Source organism: Adiantum capillus-veneris, chromosome 26 (assembly GCF_014529385.1).
Source record: "Adiantum capillus-veneris isolate H3 chromosome 26, ASM1452938v2, whole genome shotgun sequence".
Classification (NCBI taxonomy): Eukaryota; Viridiplantae; Streptophyta; class Polypodiopsida; order Polypodiales; family Pteridaceae; genus Adiantum; species Adiantum capillus-veneris.
Genome location: NC_140956.1, coordinates 58,263,810 through 58,287,031, shown reverse-complemented (window position 1 = coordinate 58,287,031; position 23,222 = coordinate 58,263,810). Strand labels below are relative to the sequence as shown.

General features: G+C 44.3%; 1 protein-coding gene across 1 annotated transcript in view; it reads left to right on the top strand.

The window, feature by feature from the left end:
- Positions 1–22,196, top strand: part of LOC147423514 (peptide methionine sulfoxide reductase A3-like) — a 71,184-nt gene extending 48,988 nt beyond the window's left edge. The window contains exon 2 of the mRNA XM_086501345.1: positions 21,718–22,196. Coding sequence (XP_086357471.1) covers positions 21,718–21,969 — 252 coding nt within the window. The 3' untranslated portion in view covers positions 21,970–22,196. The remainder of the gene's footprint in view (positions 1–21,717) is intronic.
- The last annotated feature ends 1,026 nt before the right edge of the window (positions 22,197–23,222 follow it).

Here is a 23,222-nt window from a genome sequence, read left to right as displayed (position 1 = left end):
CCAGCACGCAAAACGGAGCCCGAAACAGTGAATTACAGCCTGCTGTGTATTTTTGCAGGTTTAGGGTTTTGGCCCTAAACGGACCCTAATACCCCTAGGAGGTTCGGGGACGCGAGGGGACCGCTGTACAGGTGATCTGGCGCATTTTCGGGGCAGAAAACAGAGAATTCAGCGTGCTGCAGATTCTCGCTAGGTTTTGCAAAGTGTCCGTATGCGTCGGAAAAGTCATCCAATGTGTGGGAATACTGACTGTGAAGGGTCCTAGTACAGTTATGTTGCCGAAATCGGGCCAGAATAGTTGAAATTCAGCCAAGGTTGTGCGGGGCAGCTTGTAGGGAACCACAACGTTTATTCCCTCTTTTAAAGAATAAAGAAATACCGAAAAGGGCGCCTATTTAGGGACCGATCTGGTGTCGGTCTTCTCATACAGGTGCAATTTAGCAACCTGTATCCCTTTCCCCTTTGTTGTGTCTTGAAAGTACAGGTAAAGTCGGCGACAAATTAAATGGGTGAAAGAAAATAAAGTTTAAGTTCTACCGCCCTTTTTGGATTAAATAGGCCGGTTTCATGGTTCCATCGTCGGGATTAAATCACTTTTTCCCATAGAAGTGAGCCTTGGTTAGTTTGGGCTTGAAGACACAGGGGATCATAGACCAGACACAGGGAATTGCAATTATGGTTGACAAACCAGATGATGTGACTGAAGAGATTTCCTCCTCACAGGGTCAACAGACACACGAAGTGGGTGAGTCTTCAAGACCACCACAGACGGATGATGATATATTCAGGACCCAGTTAGCTATTGCTGTGGCTATTTTCACACAAGTAATGCAGAACCCGAGGTTTTTAGCCTTTCTGCAACCTCCTCTTCCGTCTCAGGAAGTTGGGTCACTGGATCATATTCAAAAGCCTGTTAAGGCTCGAGCACAGGTGATTCATACTGCACAGTCAATGGAAACACCTGTATACTTGACGGAGAACATGCAATCTCCACAACCTGTGCCTAAGGTGCAAGAACAGGTGGCTGAAATGCCAGTCTTTCAAGCTGTACCAGTTCAGCCAGCCACCTTTCAACAACCTATAGCTGGTTCTAATGGGTAGAGAAGCAACCTACAGACTATGCAACAAGTCTTCCCACCACCTTCAGTATTCCTTGGCTATTTTGGAGGTGGATCGGTATTCCAGAGCATGGTTGGTCATGCACCTGGAAATCAGTTTTACACGCCAGGAACAGTGTTCGGGGGTGCTCAAACGATGATGCCTAACCCCATGTATAGTGTCATGGTATGCAACCAGGGTTTCAAAGCGCTCAGGGCCAATTTGGGATGCCACATGCAAATTTTGGTATGGCTGGAATTACAAATCAACAGCCAAATATGGCATTTCCAAGTCAACTTAATAGCGGTCAAGGAACACAGATGAACCCTAACAGTGTTCCCATGTTTCAGTCACTTCCATATGACAACCTAACGCCGCTGGAGAGGCCAACTCCATACAAAGAAGGTGGCAAAGGTGTGACATTCATGACCTTTACAGGGTTTGATGACAGGAAGAAGGCTCTCTCATTCCTCCAGCAGTTTGACAAGGCCTATGCAGGGGGAAACTTTACAGAGGCTTCAAAGGTCCGCAAGGCATCCACTTTCTTGACAGGGAATGCGGGACAATGGCGGACAACTTTATTGCTTCAAGGGCAAGCTCCGTCCACATGGATTTACTTCAAGCAGATTTTTGCAGCAGCATGGTTATCTGATGACTTTGAAGCAGATGTCATGACAGAATGGCACCAGCTTAATGCTGCTACTTGCAAGAATCTGAATGACTACAATTGGAAGTTTTGGAAAGACCTACTTCCAGTAACTTCCTATAGGTTTGTGCCAATGACAGAACAGATTGAAAAATACTGTTGTGGCCTACCTAAAGGATTGAGAAAGTACTGCACGAAGACCAAAGTCACTACTTTGACACAGCTCATCGAGGTAGCAAACACTGGCAATGGTTTGCTTAAGGGAGAAGATTGTGAATTTAATACTAGCGTCAAGGAAGGATCAGCCAATAAAAATTCAGCGAAGAAGTACGTTCCCAATGAGGTTCCTAAAGCGACTCAGGAGTCAGCCAACGCCGGGAAAGGCAAAGCTACGACTGAATCAGAAAAGGGACCAACAAAGAAATGGAAAAGACATTTTCCTCACAAGTCGGAAGAGCAAAAGAAGGTCCTGAGGTCAGAAAACAAATGCTTTTATCTGTGAGCAGCCTGGCCACATTGCTTACAATTGTCAAAAGAAAAGGCCAGCTGATTCTGAAGACAAGAAGGACAGGAAAGGAAAGAGGCACATGGCTGGTCTAGTGCCAGATATGGTGGGCGACAAGCCAAATTCAGATGCAAGTGAGCTTTGTAGAGCATGGGGAAAGGTCAGGGATCAAATAGTGCTTATCTTCTTTGATCCAGGTGCCAAAGCCAACTTCATTTCCCTAGAATTGGCTTCAAAGTTGGGAATCAGACTTGAAGAGATGGGGTATACAGCAGAGGCAGGTTTGGCATGTCTAGGCCATACAGAGGCTGTGACACCTATCATCGGAAAGTTGCGCCTACATATCCAATCCTATGTAGATGCTGAAGAATTTTACATCATGCCACTGGACGGATGTGATGTGTTGCTAGGTATTCCTTGGTTGTTTCGTATACAGGGAATCATGGATGCCTACAACAAAAAGATCACTGTACAGAGCAGGGGAAGGACTCACATTCTGGATGTAAAGCTTAAAGGGGAGTCTATTCCCACTGTATTAGCTTCTGCTATTACTTCTGTAATGAAAAAGCATCTTTCTGCGTACTTGGTTTTTGCACGTGAAGTGTCGGATTGTGATGAATCAAATTTATCTGTGTTAGATAAAGAAAGGTCAATGTTTTTACAACAGTATAGTGACTGTTTTTCCGATTCATTACCGTCTCAATTACCGCCATAGAGACCCGAGGACCATGCGATAGATTTGGTGCCAAGTAGTAGCCCACCAAATAAGCCTCCGTACAGGGTTAGTGCGGCTCAACAGAAAGAGATAATGAGCCAAGTACAGGAGCTGTTAGAAAAGGGGCTGATTCAGCCCAGTGTTGTTGGTGCAGAAAAAAGATGGCTCATGGCGTATGTGCATCGATTACCGCGCACTGAACAAGAATACCATCAAGAATAGGTTCCCTATTCCTAGAATTGATGATATTCTGGACAAATTAGAAGCAGCAGCTATGTTTAGCGGGATAGATCTAAAGAGTGGGTACCATCAGATCTGCATTAGATCAGAGGATGTGCACAAGACTGCTTTTAGAACAACGTTTGGCCTTTACAAATTTCTAGTGATGCCCTTTGGTCTCACAAATGCTCCTACTACGTTCAATAGGATGATGGACAGAATTTTCCGTCCACACCAGCAGTTTGTTGGTACATTCTTTGATGACATGATAGTCTACTCAAAGAATGAAGAGGAACATAGGCATCACTTGGCCATTGTGTTCAAAGAGCTACGCAGCCATAGGTTGCTCATCAATGCAAAGAAAAGTGAATTTTTTCTGGAAGAGATTCACTTTCGGGGACACATTGTCTCAAAGGATGGTGTCAAAATGGATCCTGCAAAAGTTGAAGCGATCAAGTCATGGCCAGATTTGAAATTTGTGCATGATGTCCGAAGCTTTTTGGGACTATGCTCCTATTACAGAAGGTTTATCCGAAATTTCGCTGAGATTGCTTCACCTTTACATGCTCTTCAAAAGAAGGCAGTCACCTTTAGATGGACACAGAAAGAGATTTCAGCTTTTAATCTCTTAAAGGAAAAGATGACTTCAGATCCAGTCATTGTGTTGCCAGATCTTAGGAAGTCATTCGTGGTCTAGTGCGACGCTTGCGGTAGTAGCATTGGTGCAGTGCTAATGCAAGATGGCAGGGTAGTAGCCTATGAGAGTAGAATCTTGCAAGGGCCAGAAAAGACTATGCAAGTCTATGAAAAAGAACTGCAGGCCGTGATTCATGCGCTCTTAAGTTGGAAACACTACTTGCTAGGTGCAGATTTCGTTTTGTCCAAACGGATCATCAGACCTTGCGATACTTCTTGACACAGGCAAAGTTATCTGAGAAGCATATGCGATGGGCAAGTATCTTGTCCATGTTCCATTTTCAGATTGTGCATGTGGAAGGCAAGAAGAACGTTGTGGCTGATGCCTTGTCAAGGACGCCACAAATTTCAGCTGTGTCAATTCCTTATCACCATGAACTTGATGATATGAGGGAACAATATGCAAATGATGAAGATTTTGCAAGGGTCTTCGAGCAGCTAATGGATAGACAACGTCATGAAGACTATCTTCTCAAAGATGGGTTCATGATGATGCATGGCAGATTGTGTGTCACAAAGCCATTGCGACGCAAAGTTATGGAAGAGAGTCATGTCCCACCGTATGCAGGGCATCGTGGTATCGATGCTACAGTTAAAGCGGTTGAGACATTCTTCTACTGGCCTACATTGAGAAGAGATGTGGATACCTTTGTGCGAGAATGCCTAATATGCCAGAGGGTCAAGTTTGACAGGCAAAAGGCACCGGGGTTATTGCAACCACTACCTATTCCAGATAAACCATGGGAAATTATTGCTATGGATTTTATCTTTGATCTTCCGAGAACGCAGACAGGAAATGATGGTATTTGGACCATCATTTGTAGATTCAACAAGCAGGCTCATTTTATTCTTGTCAGGAAGGAGTCCTACCGTATGGTGAGCGAATATTTTCGAGCAAGGAGAAAATTGAGCGAGCAATGTGTGTGTGTGTGTGTGTGAGAGAGAGAGAGAGAGAGAGAGAGAGAGAGAGAGAGAGAGAGAGAGAGAGAGAGAGAGAGAGAGAGAGAGAGAGAGAGAGAGAGAGATGCGTCTAGTTGGATGAGTAGAAAAAGTGATCAGAAAACATAGAATATATTTGGGTGATTTCTATCATTATAATTGACCCAAAAGGAAAACATGCCTATTTGCGACGATAACGCTATATTTGGGTGATTTCTATCATTATAATTGACCCAAAAAAGTGCCCAAAATTGCAATTCTTTTATTTTGCAATGCATGAACTTTTGAGTTGATATGTCGCATTAAACTTTGATGGTTTTTTAAAAAGAATATAGCGATCAGTAACTATTTATATTGATGTTTTCCTAATCTTTGTTCTTTTTTGACAATGGAGATCCGTTTTTAGTGCTTAGCGCATGTAATTTGTCACAAATTACCTCCCAAAAAAAGACAATTTTGTCTAAAAATAATGAAGCAATTCATCTCCAAAACCTACATACCTAGCTCAAATTCTAGTTTAAGTATCTTGTATTGATAGACAATCAATCTTCTTATGAAAAGCTACAAATTTTTTAATCGTCGGACAAATTTACTCTCACAACTAGGGGTATTTTGGGAATTTTGGAAAATTTGAGAGGCATTTTGGGAATTTATCACAAAGTAGGGGGTACCCAGCTTGGGAAAATCAGAAAAATGATAGAATCACGCGAGATCCATTTTGAAGCTGAATGAGAGGTGTCGAAGTTTGCAGACAAATGTCTGAGCAAGGGGGGAGATGCGAGGCGAATTCGGCTGCTTATGCTCTAGCCACGTGCTGCAGCTGCTCTGCATTCTGTCGCGCAGGGAACTGGCAGCTAAGGGAGCGTAGGAGGTTCATGCTATTTTTTATATGCAGGGAATTGTGCTCAACATCGCAACACCTATTGCATGCTATGTTGGCTACGAGAACATTGTGAGGTCGTACCATAATTATGTCGCACGTTCGAATTCCGCATCCGCCTTTTACTCTCTTGAGAGAGATCTCAACTCATAACTGGAATCTGATGAGTATCCGATGAATATAATATCAGCGGATCCATTATGTACCATTGTGGCATTGGGAGTTTTTTTAATTTGAAAGGTAGTAGGTGGTTCAATTTTTTTATAAAAAATATGCATAATCTTTTACAGATTTCCTCTTTCTAGTCGTAGCGACTCTCTCTCTCTCTCTCTCTCTCTCTCTCTCCCTTTCTATTTCGGGAGGCGACTCGTTGCAGACATGTGTGGTGTGAATTCTCTCGTTCTCTCTTTGTCTCATGCGCAACACAGTTTTTGCAAACCGCATTTTTCCCTCTCTGTCGCATGCACAGAAGCGTGCGAAGCCCATTGTCTCTTTCCTTCCCTCAACACTGTCGTGGTAGTGAAGGCCATACTCTCTCTCTCAATTCTGTATGTGCGTGCATAGCGAAAGCACTCTCTATAGGCAAGTTGTCTTGGAAGCAGAGTGGGGAAGAAATTGTGCACCAAGAGGAGAGGAGGGGAAGGGAGGTAGGGGAGGAGGGAGAAAGCGGAGGAAGAAGGGAGGTTGACTCAGATCGAGCAGAGGAGGGGGGCGGGGCGAGGGGGGGGGTAAAACGCGGAATATACCTATCTATTGAATTTTGTAAAAGACGAGCAAATAATAGTAGCTATGTATTATAAATTTCCACAAACTAAAGGGGTATTTTGGTAATTATCCCAAAAATGAACTGCCTGTAGCGGCGTGGATGGCTACAGGTAGTTTCACATCACTGTTTTTTCTTGTCTTCTCTCTCTCAAAGCTCGTGCCCTAGTTTTCCCCTTCTCTCTCGCGTTTTCCACAGTCCCCCCCTGGGGGAGGGGCAGCCCTGTGGGGGGGGGGGGGGGGGGGGGAGGTTTAGCCAAGCTTCGCCCTGCTCCTCCTATCGATTCACAGCCGGTGAGTTAAGACTCGTTTTACTGGTTCGACCTGCTGCGACAACCAAGCCGACCCAGCAATTTTCAGTTTTCTCCTGCCCCTCTAGAAACGCTCTCCGAGTGCTCTGCCGACCACAAGAAGGAAGCCAAGCAAAACCTGGTTTCTTGCCGCCGAGTTCTGGTTTGCGACCTCACACACGACAATAAGTAGCTTGATTTTGTGAGCAATAGCCTTTGTTCCCACATTGATTGCAAACAACAGTAAGCAAATGGTTCTGGTTTGTCGACCTCACAAACAACACTAAGAAGGTTGATTCTGTGCAATATTGAGCAATATTAAGCAAGCAAATAGAGCCCCGGTTCGCGCATTGATTGCTTTGTTTTGCGACAGTGAGCGTTTTTGCTTTGGTTTGCGACAGTAAGTAAACTAATGTTCTCACCAAAGCCCCCTCCAGCGAGTGAAAAGATGGCGGCTAACATCCCAAAAACACCGGGGAGAGCACGGGCCAGCTTTGCCGCGGTCCGAGCAGCTCCGAGCAAAACCGATCGAATTGGACAATTGCAAGCTGCCCTCGACATGGTCATGGAAGAAAACCGCCACCTCAAAGCGCGCCTAATTAGCACGCTCGAGGCACGATTTGACTCCATGGCGGGCCTCACAACAGACAAGGTGAAGGAAGTCGAAGAAAAAGTCACTCAAGCTCACACGATCGCACTCGCCAAAGTGGAAACCTATGTGAAAACAGAACTGCAGAAACGTCAGCTTCAAGAAGAGAATGCCCTTAAGCTTCGCATTGGAGGGCTGCCCCAAGCATGGGATGAGTGCAAACAAGACTTCTGCAAACTAATCGACCTCCTCAACGAAACTCTTAAACCGGTCCATGTCGACTACGATGCGGTAGAATGTATCGTCAACAAATTCAACACCAAGCGCACACCTAGTGGACATGCCATTCTTGAGTTCAAAGACAAAGAGGAATGGCTTCGACTACTCCAGCAATCACGTCTCCTTAGAGACACCGGATTTTGGATAGCCGAAGAACTCACTCCTACACAAGTCAAGCACAAAGGTGAAGAGCTGAAGAAAGTGCGCGAAGCACGAGCCAAAGGCAAGTGGGCAGTTTACCGTGGAGGGAAGGCCATCATCCAGGAGTTTTGAACTCCTAAACCGGCCCCTGCCACACAAGACCCCCCTTAGGTTTTACTTTTTCTTTTGATGGACCCTCAGTCCCTAATTGATATGTATCGATTGCCCTCACTTAGGAAAAGTGGTTGTAATGTTTCTTTTTCGGTCCCATGGGTCATATCTGACCTCCGTGGACGATAATTCAATCTATCTATCTATCTATCTATCTATCTCTCAGCTCTCTCTCTCTCTCTCTTCCTTCTTCTTCTCCTCTCTCTCTCTCTCTCTCTCTCTGTCTCTCTCCCGTGCATAATGTGAGAGGTTAAAGCAGATGGAGCTGTGGCCATTATCAAGCGACGACGTGCACTTCAACACTTTCGGTTGACTCACCAGATTAGCTCTCGTTGTTTCTGCGAGCTCTGGATCAAGCCTATATTGTAGCGACGGATGCAGAGTGGAAGCCTCTGCGCTCAAATAACACAAAGAGACGTTTCCCCGTGTCTCCAGCCGTGAGTGGGTGAGGTTTAAAGAGAATCTCTCTCTCTCTTTCTCTCAGCTACTCATCCGGTTGCATGCTAATTGACCTCTCTCTCTCTCTCTCTCTCTCTCTCTCTCTCTCTCTCTCTCTGTGTGTGTGTGTGTGTGTGTTCTTTCCTCGTGATGAAGAAGCTGCAAAATCTAGCATAGCTGCACACAATGCAGGTTCAGGCGGAGCAGCTGCTGTCTTATAGGGCTCCGCTCCCATCAACTTTTTAGGTTTGGATGATGACAATGAGGACAACGAGAATGGCGAAGCTCGAGCTGGGGTGTTTCTTCCAAGTTATCGGATTCCTGAGGAAACTGCCAAACTCATTCATCACTTGCCTAGCCAATATTTTGCAAGATGTTTTACGGCTCTCTGTGTGCGTCGCGATGAGGAGGAAGCTAGCCCTTGGGCTTGGGGGAGGTGTAGCCTGCTTACAAGGCTGAGGAGGATGGTAAGGAGGAGCAAGAGGTGCATGCGAAGGCTGAGGAGGATGGTGCAACCTGCATGAGGAATCTGACATCTTTAAAGTATTAGCGGTATTTATTTAAAGAGAGAGCTAGTAGGTGAGCAAGAGCTTATGCAGCTTGCCTGCAGGCTTGCAACCTGCAGCGGGGATCCTCTCCTTGCTCATTCAGAAGATACTATAGTCGGTATATTTTCTCTCTCTCTCTCTCTCTCTCACACACACACACACACACACACACACACACACACACACACACACACAGAGAGAAGAAGAAGAAGAAGGAGAGAATTTTAACTTTGTAGGAAACTATCCCAAGAGACCTTAAAGATCTATCCGACGAGGAGAGTTGAACTCAAGACCTCTTATTCAAGAGGGAAATGGCATAACCAATCTACCACACTTAGGTGATAAAAAGATTATACCATTTTCCTCTTTATTAGCACACCCACACACACAAGAATTTTAACGTCATAGGAAACTATCCCAAGTTACCTTAAAGATCTATTCGATGAGGAGAGCTGAACTCAAGACCTGTTATTCAAGAGGGAAATAGCATAACGAATCTACCACACTTGTGTGATAGAGAGGTTATACCATTCTAGTGGTCCCCATTGTCAAACTGCATTCCACGTACTCTGTATCGATAGAATTAGGGCCAGGGCCTAAGTATGTGTCCATTTAGAGAGAGAGAGAGAGAGAGAGAGAGAGAGAGAGAGAGAGAGAGAGAGAGACGGGCGAATAGTGAGTGTCACCTCGCGTGAAGTCCATGGTTTCTCTCAAGTTGCAGAAGTGCCTGGTAGCCAGCATTTTCAAATGTGTAATGGCCCAATCCCAATGAGGTCAATGAGATTTCCTTGGCCAATTTACTTTCAGTATGGCAGAACATCACCAAGATCATCAAAGATGGTTTTGTAATTTGGAATCTAGCCAATATTTACTATAAGCCAAGGATGAATTGTGGTTCCATCCAAGGTCTTGTGGCTGAGATGCATGCGTGTTCTACGTTGACTTCTTTGTGGAGAGTATCCACACGTCAAACGCTAAAAAGGCACGCAAGAATACATTTTTAAATCAATTTGAATATCAAAGAGCCCAAGGAAAGGCTATTTGTTAGAGGAAGGGTGGAAGAAGGGAAGAGCTATTGGTGTTGAAGCTGTCCTAGTTATAGTCGCGTTTAGCAAGACCACAAAGTTATCCAAGAACTAAGCGATATTTTTTAGGACTTGAATTTTGTAGGGATTTTACATTCATACTCGCATGTGTCTATCATCAATGCAAATGACATTTGAGTCTTTGACTATGGGAGAGAGAGAGAGAGAGAGAGAGAGAGAGAGACATGGATATTAATCAATTGACACACCAAAAGAGTTATCTGGTTTTTGGACAGTTGACTCTTCAAAACCATTACTTGACTTTTGGTTTTTGGAAAGTTGACCATAGATGGCCTATGGGAGACCATGTATATTTCCGTCCATTGACATTTTGGAAGCACAAGTGATGTTTGGAGGCCGTAACATAGATGATGGAGAAGATGCATATGTGAAGTTAAAAATTGTAAAAATGTACTTTTGAATATGCTTTCTTACTTGATCATGAGTTGCATCAATTTCACAACATGGATATGTTCAAGGTGCTTTGCTAGATGTCGCTCGATTTTGTATTAGCTCGGAAACACTTGCTCGGAGTTTGAAGATAAAGCTAGATTAGATGACACGCTTGTTTATGAGCAATATTTTCAAGTATCATGGCATGCCACAGTCGATTGTTAGCGACTGTGATCCGCGCATGACAAGTTTGTTCTGGAGAGGCTTGTTTGAGAATATGGGCACAACGCTCAAATTCTCTTCGTCATTTCATCCTCAAATAGATGGGCAATCAGAAGAGGCAAATTCTACTGTCCTAGATCTGCTGAAGTGCTACGTGTCACAGCATAAAGGGAAGTGGGAGCAGTATTTGCCATTGGTGGAGTATGCATACAATAATACAGTGCATTCATCAACTGGCAAGGCACCTTTTGAGATAGTTGAAGGTGGCAAGAAAGTTCCTCCCATATTGCATACAAAGAACAAGATATTTGAAGCAGACAAGTATGTTCAGGACATGGATGAAATGTACAAGAAGGTCAAAGTGGCCTTAGAAAAGAGTCAGGCAAAGCAAAAGAAAGCAGCTGATCGTCACCGTCGTGAAGTGGTATTTTCACTTGGTGATTGGGTGCTTCTACGCTTTGAAAAGGCAAGGTTAAAGAAGATGAAGGGCAAGGAAAGACTGTTTCCAAAGCTCAGCATGTGTTACTATGGGCCTTTTCAAGTATGTGACATAATCAATGATGTTGCATATAGGCTGAAATTGCCTGAGAATTGGAAGATTCACAATGCGTTTCATGTGAGTCTTCTCAGACCCTATGGGTGATGTGCCAGAGGATATGCCAACTGAAGATCAGCTGTAAGTCGAGGAACTTGACGAGATCTTGGTCCCGGAACAGATTTTGGCACATAAAGAAAGAAAAGTGAAAGGCAAGGTTGCTAGGCGTTACTTGGTGAAGTTCAGAATTTATCCGCCAATGGATGCTAAGTGGATGGAAGAAGGTGAACTTGCAGAGTCACCAACTTGTGTTATCACTTTACCTTGAAGCCTTCGATTTGCAACCTACCTTGACTCCTTGAGTTTCAAAGCTACATGGATTGTCAGTGTGACAATGGCTTCTGAAACAAATGATGTACATGGTATTTAAAGTGAGCTCAAATCAAGTACATGTTACATGAATGTTAGAGCTGTACAGATTGTTAGTTTGGCAATTGCTCTTACGAAATGTCCAAAAGTGTGGTTAGTGCTATAGAAGTGAGTATTTCTTGTCAGCTTGTCAAGGATACAGTAATTGCTTCTATTAAAGAAGTACATGTGTAACTGCATTCTTAAACTGTCGGTTTGGGTATGCTCGACAGTGTTACTGGATCCAACGTGTACTAAAAAGACAGTGGCAAAATGTGAAGCTACCATTTTGTCATTGGAAAGTTATTGACTCAAAGCAATGGCAGAGTGCGAAGCTACCACTATATCATTGGGACAAAGTTCACACGCAAGCAATACATGTTTCAACGAGGTGTTGAATACAACAGGGTTGACAATGAGCATGTATGTGTCGTACATGTGTCGACAAGTGTGCGCACACCCGATTGTTGACTGTGAGCATGTACCACATAGGTACAAACGAGGACGTTTGAGATTTCAAGAGGGGGGTATGTCACCAGCGTGTGACTACTATCTATCCTTTTTGTTGATTTCTTTCTTATTATTTATTTATTTTCACTTTTTAGAAATACCCCTCGGGAAATCTAACTGCCCTGCATTGCATAGCTAGTGTTGAACTGTTCAGAGGGAGTCCAGACCTGAGGGCAAGAGAGCACTAAGGTTGGACAAGGACTATGGTTAGCCAAAGTGGGGTCATTGACTAGCCAAAGTGGAATCCTTTGCTACAGAGGCTACATTTCAGTTCTCGGTGTGGCTGCAGTGTACAAAGAGGGTCAGATGACCTAGATAGATACAATGGCAGCATCTCCTAAAATTTAGGGAACTGCTATTTTGGGACCTGAAAATGTGTTTGCGTCATTACCTCCGGAATGACAAGGGGAACATTTTATTACTCTGCCGTGAAATCAAGTGGGCAACCGGTCCGGAGATTTTTAGGCGGCAACCCCGAAACGGGAAATGGCCTGTAAACGTGCCAAGTGGCACATTTCTGTGCACTTTCCTCATGCATGAAGAAGTGGCGCTGAATTTAGAGAAGAGAGGCTCATTTTTCCAGCTTCTGTCACAAGTTGAGAGCTATGGAGTGCTTCCTTTCCCTCTTATGTACAGTGCGGTGCCAGGAGTGATGCCCTGCACGCTACGCACTGCCCTCTCTCTCCCCTATGGTAGTATGTTATGCCCCTCTAGTGGGCTTTTCAATTGACCAATGTACAGTTGTGTGGGTTCATGCGCGATTGCTGAGGCAAGAGCTTCTTGCACAGGTAGTGGATTAGCTAGCGGCTAATCCCCCGCAGGTACAAGTGATTCGGAGAGGTTTCACGTGCGAAACCTCGTCCGATTCAAAGGGCAAGTAGCCCTATAGGTGCAAGAGCTCGAGGACTTGCTACGGATGCGACCAGCACGCAAAACGGAGCCCGAAACAGTGAATTACAGCCTGCTGTGTATTTTTGCAGGTTTAGGGTTTTGGCCCTAAACGGACCCTAATATCCCCAGGAGGTTCGGGGACGCGAGGGGACCGCTGTACAGGTGATCTGGCGCATTTTCGGGGCAGAAAACAGAGAATTCAGTGTGCTGCAGATTCTCGCCAGGTTTTGCAAAGTGTCCGTATGCGTCGGAAAAGTCATCCAATGGGTGGGAATACTGACTGTGAAGGGTCCTAGTACAGTTATGTTGCCGAAATCGGGCCAGAACAGTTGAAATTCAGCCAAGGTTGTGCGGGGCAGCTTGTAGGGAACCACAACGTTTATTCCCTCTTTTAAAGAATAAAGAAATACCGAAAGGGGCGCCTATTTAGGGGCCAATCTGGTGTCGGTCTTCTCATACAGGTGCAATCTAGCAACCTGTATCCCTTTCCCCTTTGTTGCGTCTTGAAAGTACAGGTAAAGTGGGCGACAAATTAAATGGGTGAAAGCAAATAAAGTTTAAGTTCTACCGCCCTTTTTGGATTAAATAGGCCGGTTTCATGGTTCCATGCCGGGATTAAATCACTTTTTCCCATAGAAGTGAGCCTTGGTCAGTTTGGGCTTGAAGACACAAGGGATCATAGACCAGACACAGGGAATTACAATTATGGCACAGGTCTGTAATGTCGAGGGAGATCCGTCCGTTGTGCGAGAACCTATATCTGAGTCCACGTCGAAATGTTGAATGATGAGGAGCAAAGGTGAGAAGAAGGTCTGAATAACCGCGCCGGATGGAACGCCAAATGACCGTGAAGTAGGGTGTAAGTGACGGGAGAGGCAAGGGAAACCCGAAGGGATGCTGAATGGGCAAAGTAGAGGTGCTGTCCAAAACCTATAAGCGCAGCAAAAGGGAGCTCGAAACACCACGAGAACGCAGGGGTTTGAGCAAAAATGCCAGGTGATGGAATCATCGGGTGCCGAGAGTGTAAGGTGAGGGCTGTAAATACACCAAAACAGGCTGAAAATCAGCAAGGGATAAGTCGGAGAATCACTGGCAAAGTCACGGTATTGATCAACTTCCAAGCGGGAAGACCAAGGGGCAAGGAGCGGGGCTCCGGCTGTCCAAGATCAGCAAGGAGAGGCTGAAATGAAAAACGCTGGTCAAGTTGCCGCTATCCTGCCCAAAAAACGCTGAAGTTTGCTGATTGCCCTTCTGCAACAGAAAACGCAAGGGCAAAAGCTGGCTGAAAAGCGCTGAGGCAAGTGAGGTAACGCAGAGCCAAAAGGGGCTGCCCTCCTGCAAAAAGGCTAGGCCAAAGTGCTGGCTGAAAAACGCAAATACAGAGGATAGGTAGAAGGTGGCGATCAGGTAGGGGGAGGGAGGGCGCTAGCAAAGGTTGCAGAAGAAGATGCCGTCCACCAAAAAACGCTAGCTGCAAGCAAAAACGCAAGTAAAAAAAAAAACGTTGATGGAGATGAAGCAGTTCTTCGCGATGAAAATCTCCACAAAGTCCTCCCTGGTGTAGGTGATGGCAAATCCAAGCCTAGAAGCTCTGATACCATGTCAGAGTGTGCAGCGGAAGGTGAGAGAGAGAGAGAGAGAGACAATGGCACGAGAGAGAGAGAAGAGACATGAGAGGAGACAGATGGTGGAAAGCTTGGCAGCCCAGTAACTCCAGATGGCAAACTCTACATGATGATGAGACAAGACAATGAGGGTGCCCCCCTTCCTATATATAGGAGAATAGGGGCTGGTCAAGCAATAATCCTCAATATATCCCAATGACCTAAAAATATGACCCTCCACTATAAATAGTGAATAGGTGACCAAAACAGGTCTAAAGTGGGAAATGTGCTGAACAACCCTAAGTGTGCCTGAGATCTGTGTCCAGCAAGTGTACGGGTGGCCAACCCACAACCAAGGGCCCGTGCACGTGAGTGGTGAGGAGCCTATAGACAGTGTGCGAAGCATCTGGAGATGAATGAAAATCTGACAAGAATGGCATTTCATGCCTGCTGCTGTTCCTTGTCCCCTATTCCGATTTGCCGTTCCTGGTAACTATGGTTAGTGGGAATGTGGTAGTATTTAGTCAATCTTATGCAGGATGGAGCCGATAGTTATTTTTTCTTGTGGATGACTACCATGTGTCTATACCTTGCACTTTCCTTCAAAGATGAGTCTAGGCTTGACTTGGAGTCATCTAGGAATATTCATTCAACAAGGTTTTCACATGTTCACCATAATTATCTCTTTTCAATGGAAAAGATAGAGAACATGTACTCTTATCATTGTAGAATGAAATTGTTTTTCCTTGTGTGACCATTGGCACACAACTATGGACTCATGGAATCTTTTGGCTTCAGCTGTGGGGGAGCAGGAGAGAGAGCCCACTTGCTGTCCTATGCAATGAGAGTGAAGGAGAAGAGAAGAGAGGCGCTGAAGAAGCTCACGCAGAGAAAACGTGAGAGAGAGAGAGAGCTCGTTGAATTTTTGGGAAAAGCCACGCTATGTTTTATTTGGGCTTCACCTTTGAGTATATGAGTAAGTGACTAGGGGGCCATTCACACTTGGGCCCCCTCACTTATAAGTCTTTTTAACTTATAAGTTAATAAGTACAAGGCACTTAGGCCTTTATTCCCTAACAACCTCCCACCTAAAGGCAATGTACCTTGGGAGATCAAAGAATCAACTAACTATGATACATCAGCTGATCATGCACTTACTCATCCAACACCCATCAACTGACGGCAATATGCAAACCGCTCTGCTGGAAGACTCTTGGTCAAAAGATCTGCAGGATTGTCATCTGTGTGCACCTTGACAAGTGTAATGCACTTGTCATCAAGCACACTCCTGATAAAATGATACTTCACCTCTATGTGCTTTGTCTTGGCATGAAAAACAGGATTCCTTGCAAGCATAATAGCACTCTGACTATCACAGTGTAGCACAGGAACCGGTGACTTAATGCCAAGCTCTTCTACCAAACGCATGAGCCACAAAGATTCTTTGCATGCCTCAGTGGCAGCCACATACTCAGCCTCAGTGGTAGACAAAGCAACACATTTTTGCAGTCTAGAAATCCAAGAAACTGCACCTCCTGTGAATGTAAGCACATATCCAGAGGTAGACTTCCTGCAATCTGGATGTCCAGCAAAATCTGCATCTGTAAAGCCATGCACAGATGTCTCACTCTTCCCAAAACAAATGCACAAGTCTTTAGTGCCTTTCAAGTATCTCAAGATACACTTCACTGCTTCCCAATGCTTTTTGCCAGGATTGCTCATGTACCTGCTTACCACTCCCACCGCAAATGCAATGTCCGGACGTGTAGCAACCATAGCATACATCAAACTGCCAACGGCTGATGCATAAGGAATCTTGGCCATTTCAGCCCGCATATCATCTGTGTTTGGGCAGTCATGTGCAGTCAGTTTTACATATGGAGGCAGCGGAGTACCAAGTGCCTTTCCCCCATCCATATGAAAACGATGTAGCACCTTATTAACATAATCTCGTTGAGATAGATACAGACGCCTGTTGGGTCTATCTCGAGAGATACGCATGCCCAAAATATGATTAGCATCACCAAGATCCTTCATGTCAAAGCGATTCTTTAAGCTTTGCTGTAATGCATCCAACTCTGTGACATTTTTACCCGCAATAAGCATGTCATCAACATACAAAATCAGCAATAGAAGAGATCCATCACTTGCCGTTTTGATATACAAACAGTGATCAGAATTACTTCTTTTGTATCCTTGAGACCTCATGAATGTATCAAACTTGTGATACCATGCACGGGGAGACTGTTTCAAACCATACAAGCTCTTCAAGAGTCTACATACTTTCTTCTCTTGCCCCTTTGACACAAAACCTTCTGGTTGCATCATATAGATCATCTCAAGCAAATCGCCATGCAAAAACGCTGTTTTGACATCCATTTGCTTTAACTCCATATCTTCAGAAGCAACCAGGCCTAAAACAAGACGTAATGTGGCAAGCTTTACAACAGGAGAAAAAATCTCATCAAAATCAACACCATGCTTTTGCTTGTACCCTTTAGCAACCAAACGTGCTTTGTACTTAGAAGAAGCATCAGATGTGACCTTGGTCTTGTAAACCCATTTACATGGCAGAGCCTTATGCCCTTTAGGCAAATCAACCAAGTCCCATGTATGGTTTTTCTCCAAAGATTGCATTTCCGAAACCATTGCTTTGAACCATTTCTTACTGTCTTCCCGTTGCATAGCCTCTTTATAGCAAGACAGCTCACCACAATCAGTAAGCATGACATAGTCCAAAGACGGTTCATATCTATCGGGGGGCCTTGTCACCCGAGTAGATCTACGCACCCAATGATCCATAACAGGTGGATTTTCAGCCTGTAAACCATCAAAAACAGCAGGCTGTTCAGCCGGTTGCATCGCAACAACGGGCGGTCTAGGAGCATCAGCCTGTTCCTCTACCTGTGGTGCATCAATGGCAACTTGTTGGGGCTGATTTTCAGCAGCTAATGGCTGATTTTCAGCACCATTTTCAGCATGTAATGGCTGCTGAACATTGGGCCTTCTTGGCTGTCCATATATAACATCTTCATGAAAAACAACCGGCGCACTTCCTCGACCTTTGTGGGCTGTTTGTGCATGCAATCCTCATTGAAGATGACATCATTGCTACGTATGATTTTCCGTAATGCGGGATCCCATAATCTATACCCCATTTCACCATCCTCACCATATCCTAGGAAAATGCATTTATGAGACTTTGGTTCTAGTTTGGTGCGCAGTTCACTCCGGATGTGAACATAGGCCTCACAACCAAACACTCTTAAATGTGCATATGAGGGTGGCTTGCCAGACCACACCTCCTCAGGCACCTTTCCACCCAAAGCCTTGCTAGGTGAGCGATTAATCAAGTGAATAGCTGTTTGTACAGCTTCTGCCCAAAAACCATGAGGTAATGCAGCATGTGACAGCATACTCCGAACTTTCTCTTGGATAGTCCGGTTCAACCTCTCTGCAACTCCATTCTGAGAGGGATTAAAAGGAGCCGTGAGCTCTCTTTTAATACCTTTAGTAGCACAAAAGTCAATAAATGCTTTTGATACATACTCCCCCCCCATTGTCTGAGCGCAAAGACCTAAGCTTCTTGTCAGTTTGATTCTCAACAAACGCAAGAAACTTCTTGAAAGTATCCAAAACATCGCTTTTAGCACGTATTGGATACACCCACACCTTACGTGTAGCATCATCGATAAACGAGACAAAATATTTCTTTCCCCCTAAGGACAACTGTGGCATTTCACATACATCGGAATGCACTAAGTCTAACCTGTCAGACTTCAAAGAAAGAGACCTTTTGTGCGGTGTTTGACTGTGCTTACCATAAATACAGTGCTCACAGTGAGAAAAATCAGCATACCTCAAACACGGCAAATAACCACAACGAGACAGAGTTTCCATTCCTCTTTTACTCATGTGTCCCAACCGGCCATGCCACAAAGAAACACTTGGTTGCTCGGTTACGGCGACAACATGGTCACGCACACTAGATACATGCAAAGGATACAAAGTGTCCGATTTACAACCCTTGGCTACAATCCGGGTCCCTTTACAAATTTTCCACTTGCTATTACCAAAAGTGGTGTGATAGCCTGCATCATCTAGCTGCCCTGTACTAATCAAACTCTTCTTGAGTTGTGGCACATGGCGCACTTTGTGCAAAACAAAAGTCATACCATCAGCAAAGGAAAACTGGACACTGCCAATACCTGCAATGTCACATGCATAGTTATCTCCCAAATAAACAGTGCCTTGCACCTCACCTGAGTACTGTGTAAACCAATCCCTATGAGGTGTTACATGAAAGGAGGCACCTGAATCAAGAATCCAAGTATGCATGTCCACATCAGAACCCATAGCAAGGGTATGTGCATCCACAGAAGAGGCATTGAGTACATCAGTGCTGCTGTCACTGTCACAACTACTAGCAACATTGATTTCCTCAATCAACACAGTGCTCTTCTTGGCATTTCCCTTGTCCTTTGCATCAGTTTCAGCACCCTTGTTCTTCTCTTTCTTCCACTCATAGCATTCCCGTTTATAATGCCCTTTCTTTCCACAATGATGACACACAACATCTTTCCTACGAGATTTGCTGCGTGCCCTGTCCTTACTGTCAGATTTCTCCCTCTGTTGAGACCTGCCTCTCAAGTGCAATGCATTAGAAGACCCACCTGTGGTGTTCTTCCTGTTCATCTCTTCCATCAAGAGAGAACTCTCTACATCTGCATACTTAAGTGACGCACTTGAGTTACTAAGAGCTGTCCGGAATACATCCCAACTCTCGGGCAATGTGCATAGCAGAAAAGTAGCTTTGAACTCCTCATCAATCGTGAATTTTAGCTCTGTCAGTTGGCTGAAAATAGAATTGAATTCATTGAGGTGCACTGACATGTGCGTGCCCTCCTTCATGCGGAGATCCATAAGCTTCTTAAGCCAATACACTTTACTGGCAGCACTCTGCTGTGCATACAACTCGTCTAAACGCTTCCACATGCCCCATGCTGTCTGCTCATTCTCTACATTGAAGAGTAAATTGTCAGACACCGAAAGCATGATCGTGGAGCGAGCCAACTCGTCCACTTCTTCCCATTCTTCAACCTCCATATCAACCGGTTTCACACCCTGTAACTTAATAGGTTTCGCCTGTTTCTTCTGCAACATCACATTATAACATTGCTTCTTCCATATAGCAAAGTTATGGGCACCTTCAAGCTTGCGAATGTGCAACAAATTGCCACTTTCACTGCTAGAAGCCATTCTGAGTGATTGCAACCACTGAAACCCTGTTTTGCCGACCTAAACACGCCCAAATGTGCGCAATCGGGCAAAAAACAGCTTGCTGTTACAGAAAAACAGCGAGCAAATTTCACGCGAAATCACCCCAAAACAGCGTACATTCACTGCCAAACCCTTACCAAAGGTTTCCACAAGGTGTATACATCATTTGCTTGCTGAAATTCCCTGTTTTAGGGCAAAAATCAGACCTGTAAACACCTGTTTTGCTGAATTTTCAGAACCTCGTCGGTGGAAACACCTGTAAGATTGATCTGTGAGACTTGCCCTAATGAAATTGCATCAAATTGACCCCGAAATTGGTCAATTTCAGCAGAAATAGGCTGCTGTTCGCCAGTTTTTGAAACCCTAATTTTGGGGAAACTGTCACCGGAGGTCGATTCTACACGGTGAGAGGATCCCTTCGCGACAGAGTTGATCGAAAACGGTTGAATATCCTTCCCGCAGCGAGCAAGAACAGAATTCTGATCTGTGTTGCGAAGATGGCTCTCTTTGAAACCCTAAAGCTCTGATACCATGTGTGGGGGAGCAGGAGAGAGAGCCCACTTGCTGTCCTATGCAATGAGAGTGAAGGAGAAGAGAAGAGAGGCGCTGAAGAAGCTCACGCAGAGAAAACGTGAGAGAGAGAGAGAGCTCGTTGAATTTTTGGGAAAAGCCACGCTATGTTTTATTTGGGCTTCACCTTTGAGTATATGAGTAAGTGACTAGGGGGCCATTCACACTTGGGCCCCCTCACTTATAAGTCTTTTTAACTTATAAGTTAATAAGTACAAGGCACTTAGGCCTTTATTCCCTAACATCAGCAACTTTGTACAAAAGCAGTTTGGTTGGTTTTATGAAGAAGGCTTTAACGAGGAACTACGTTCAAGCTATGCATGATTAAGGCGACGATCCGTTACTTTGTGTTTGGGCAAGAAGTTAAAGAGAAATTCCAAAGGTTGTATCTTAAATTGGTTGTCTTTTGGTTCGTTTGGGGTCTGTATGCTGTACAGTTGAAACTCATCTTATTTTATAGGCTAGTTTGGGAATCAAGAAGCTGCTTTTGTGTCTTAAGTTGGGCTTTTCGGAAAGCTGCTTCTGTGTCTTATGTTGGGCTTTTCAGAAAGTTCTGGAGTATAGGAGCCAAGTCTCGTCTCCTTGATGTGATCAGATGAATATCTTTCAAAGCTAGCTTCGGTTGCCCATCTTTTTGGTTATATGGGAAGATTGTAGAAACTACTTTTTTCCTCAACTGAATATCTTATTTCTTCTATAGGTATGTGTGTTTCTCTTGATTGTGTGTTTTGTACAAGGAAGTGTGTTAGCCTTCGTAATGGTTTGTTAGTTTAGACCTATGAAGATATATAAACCTGTGTGTTTTGTGCGTCAGAGCCCTGGTAATAGTTCGTAAGCTCAGACCTTTCTGATCTTATGAAGGTACAGAATTCTTCGTTTGGGGGAGGTTTAGTTTCAGTACTCAAGGAACAACTTGTGATGGATTTATTCCAATATCCAGTTTTTGCCCCTGGATGAGGGCCATCTACTTCAGTTTTAGGGGTCTTTTAAGTTTTGTTGAGTAGACATTTATTGTGGAATGAAGAGTTCTGTTTACCCAATCATGTGTGCTGAAGATAATCTGACGTCTGTGACTGTCTTTACCTTTTATTGATTGTGCGATTGTTGTTCTTCCGGATGGAAAATTCCCTTTAATTGCAATTCGCCTATAAAAAAATGGTGCAGAGGTATGGCCATATCATTATGTACTGTATATTATGGGCAATGGCTTGTCAATGGGAATTTCCAAGCTTTTATTTTACCTACTTTCACAAATAGTTCTTTAAAGAGCTGTACTGAAGTTAGCTGGTTGTTTTTGGGGTAGGGAAATGATGTGGGCACTCAGTACAGATCCGGCATATATTATTACACCCCAGATCAAGAAAAGGCGGCTATTGAGTCCATGGAGAAACATCAACAGAAGTTGAACAGAAAGATCGTCACAGAAATCTTACCTGCCAAAAAGTTTTACAGGGCTGAAGAATACCACCAGCAATATTTGGCGAAAGGGGGGCGCTTCGGCTTTAAACAGTCAACTGAGAAAGGCTGCAACGACCCCATCCGTTGCTATGGCTGAGTATCTTTCGGTAATCTTCAACCATAGGTGGTGATTTACGGCTTGCTTTGACCAAACAGGAGCATGGGTTCCCCCAGTGTTGTACACAATAATACACGATTTGTAAAGCGAGATTTTGTAATTCTAGTACTCATCATTTGCCATCTTGATTTTGAATCAAGCTGTTTGTGGTTTTGCTTGTAGTTATGATCATGCCAAAACAGTATAGGTTTCCAACTTTTTGGTAACTTTGATTGTTCTTTCTTTGTTTTTACAGTATTGGACTGTGTTCTTTGCTTAATAGTATCTATGATCATGACTCTGTATATGCGCACAATGTTGTACATGGGTAATGATACTTGTGCAATTAGCCAGATTAGGCAGTTGTCTATGAATTTAATCAAGCATTTGAGATGTTTATTCTTCACTTTAACGTAGGTGGTTCCTTCTACCAATATGTTTGCACAAGCAAAAGCATAAACTGGTAGGAATGGTGGGCTTTCAATATTGTGGGCTTTTTCCAAACGATGTTTGCACAATCAAGCATAAACTCATAGGCATGTTGACTGGTGTTTTAGCAAAGCGACTTGCTTTGTGTTTGCATGCAGTGTTTCTATCATGAAGGTAGTTACCTTATTGTGAATGTTTACACTTGTATCTGTCTTCCAGGCCTTGCATCACAGATTCTTATTTTTTGTATTTTATTTTGGGGTGAAGTCTATACATGGGTAGGAAGGGAGGATATTAGATTGTTTTCAGCAAACTTTTAAACTGCATTGGCAGTGAACTTGAGTGGAGTTCAGTTCATATGTACTCCCAGCGTGTGTCTTCTTATAAAATTCATTTTTGATTTGGGTTGCTGTTGAGTTTGGTCTCTGTAGAGCTACAGATTGATGGTGCGATTCCCCCTCATTGCTGAGAGGTGATATGGGGTATAGTTGATCTCCCTGTCTGTGATCGCTGATTGTGCCTCTTTGATGCTTCTCACACTCGCTTTGGATGCTTGTTATTTGCAGTGTATTCTGATTCAGTCACAGAGGGTACTCATGCAAGGCTGGAGTTTATTTCCATTCCTCCCTAGGACTCATGCTCTGTGGCCGAGTGGGACCCTATTCGGGTGGTGGGCTCATCTGGGCAACATCGCATGGTGGATCTGATGCTCTCTTCCGATGTGGTCCACTCTTGGGGTTTATGGATGTGGGAGAGAAGACCTCTAGGCTCTCTCATGGTTATCATGGACTTGGGGAAATGGCATTGGCCCTCGGTTGCAGATC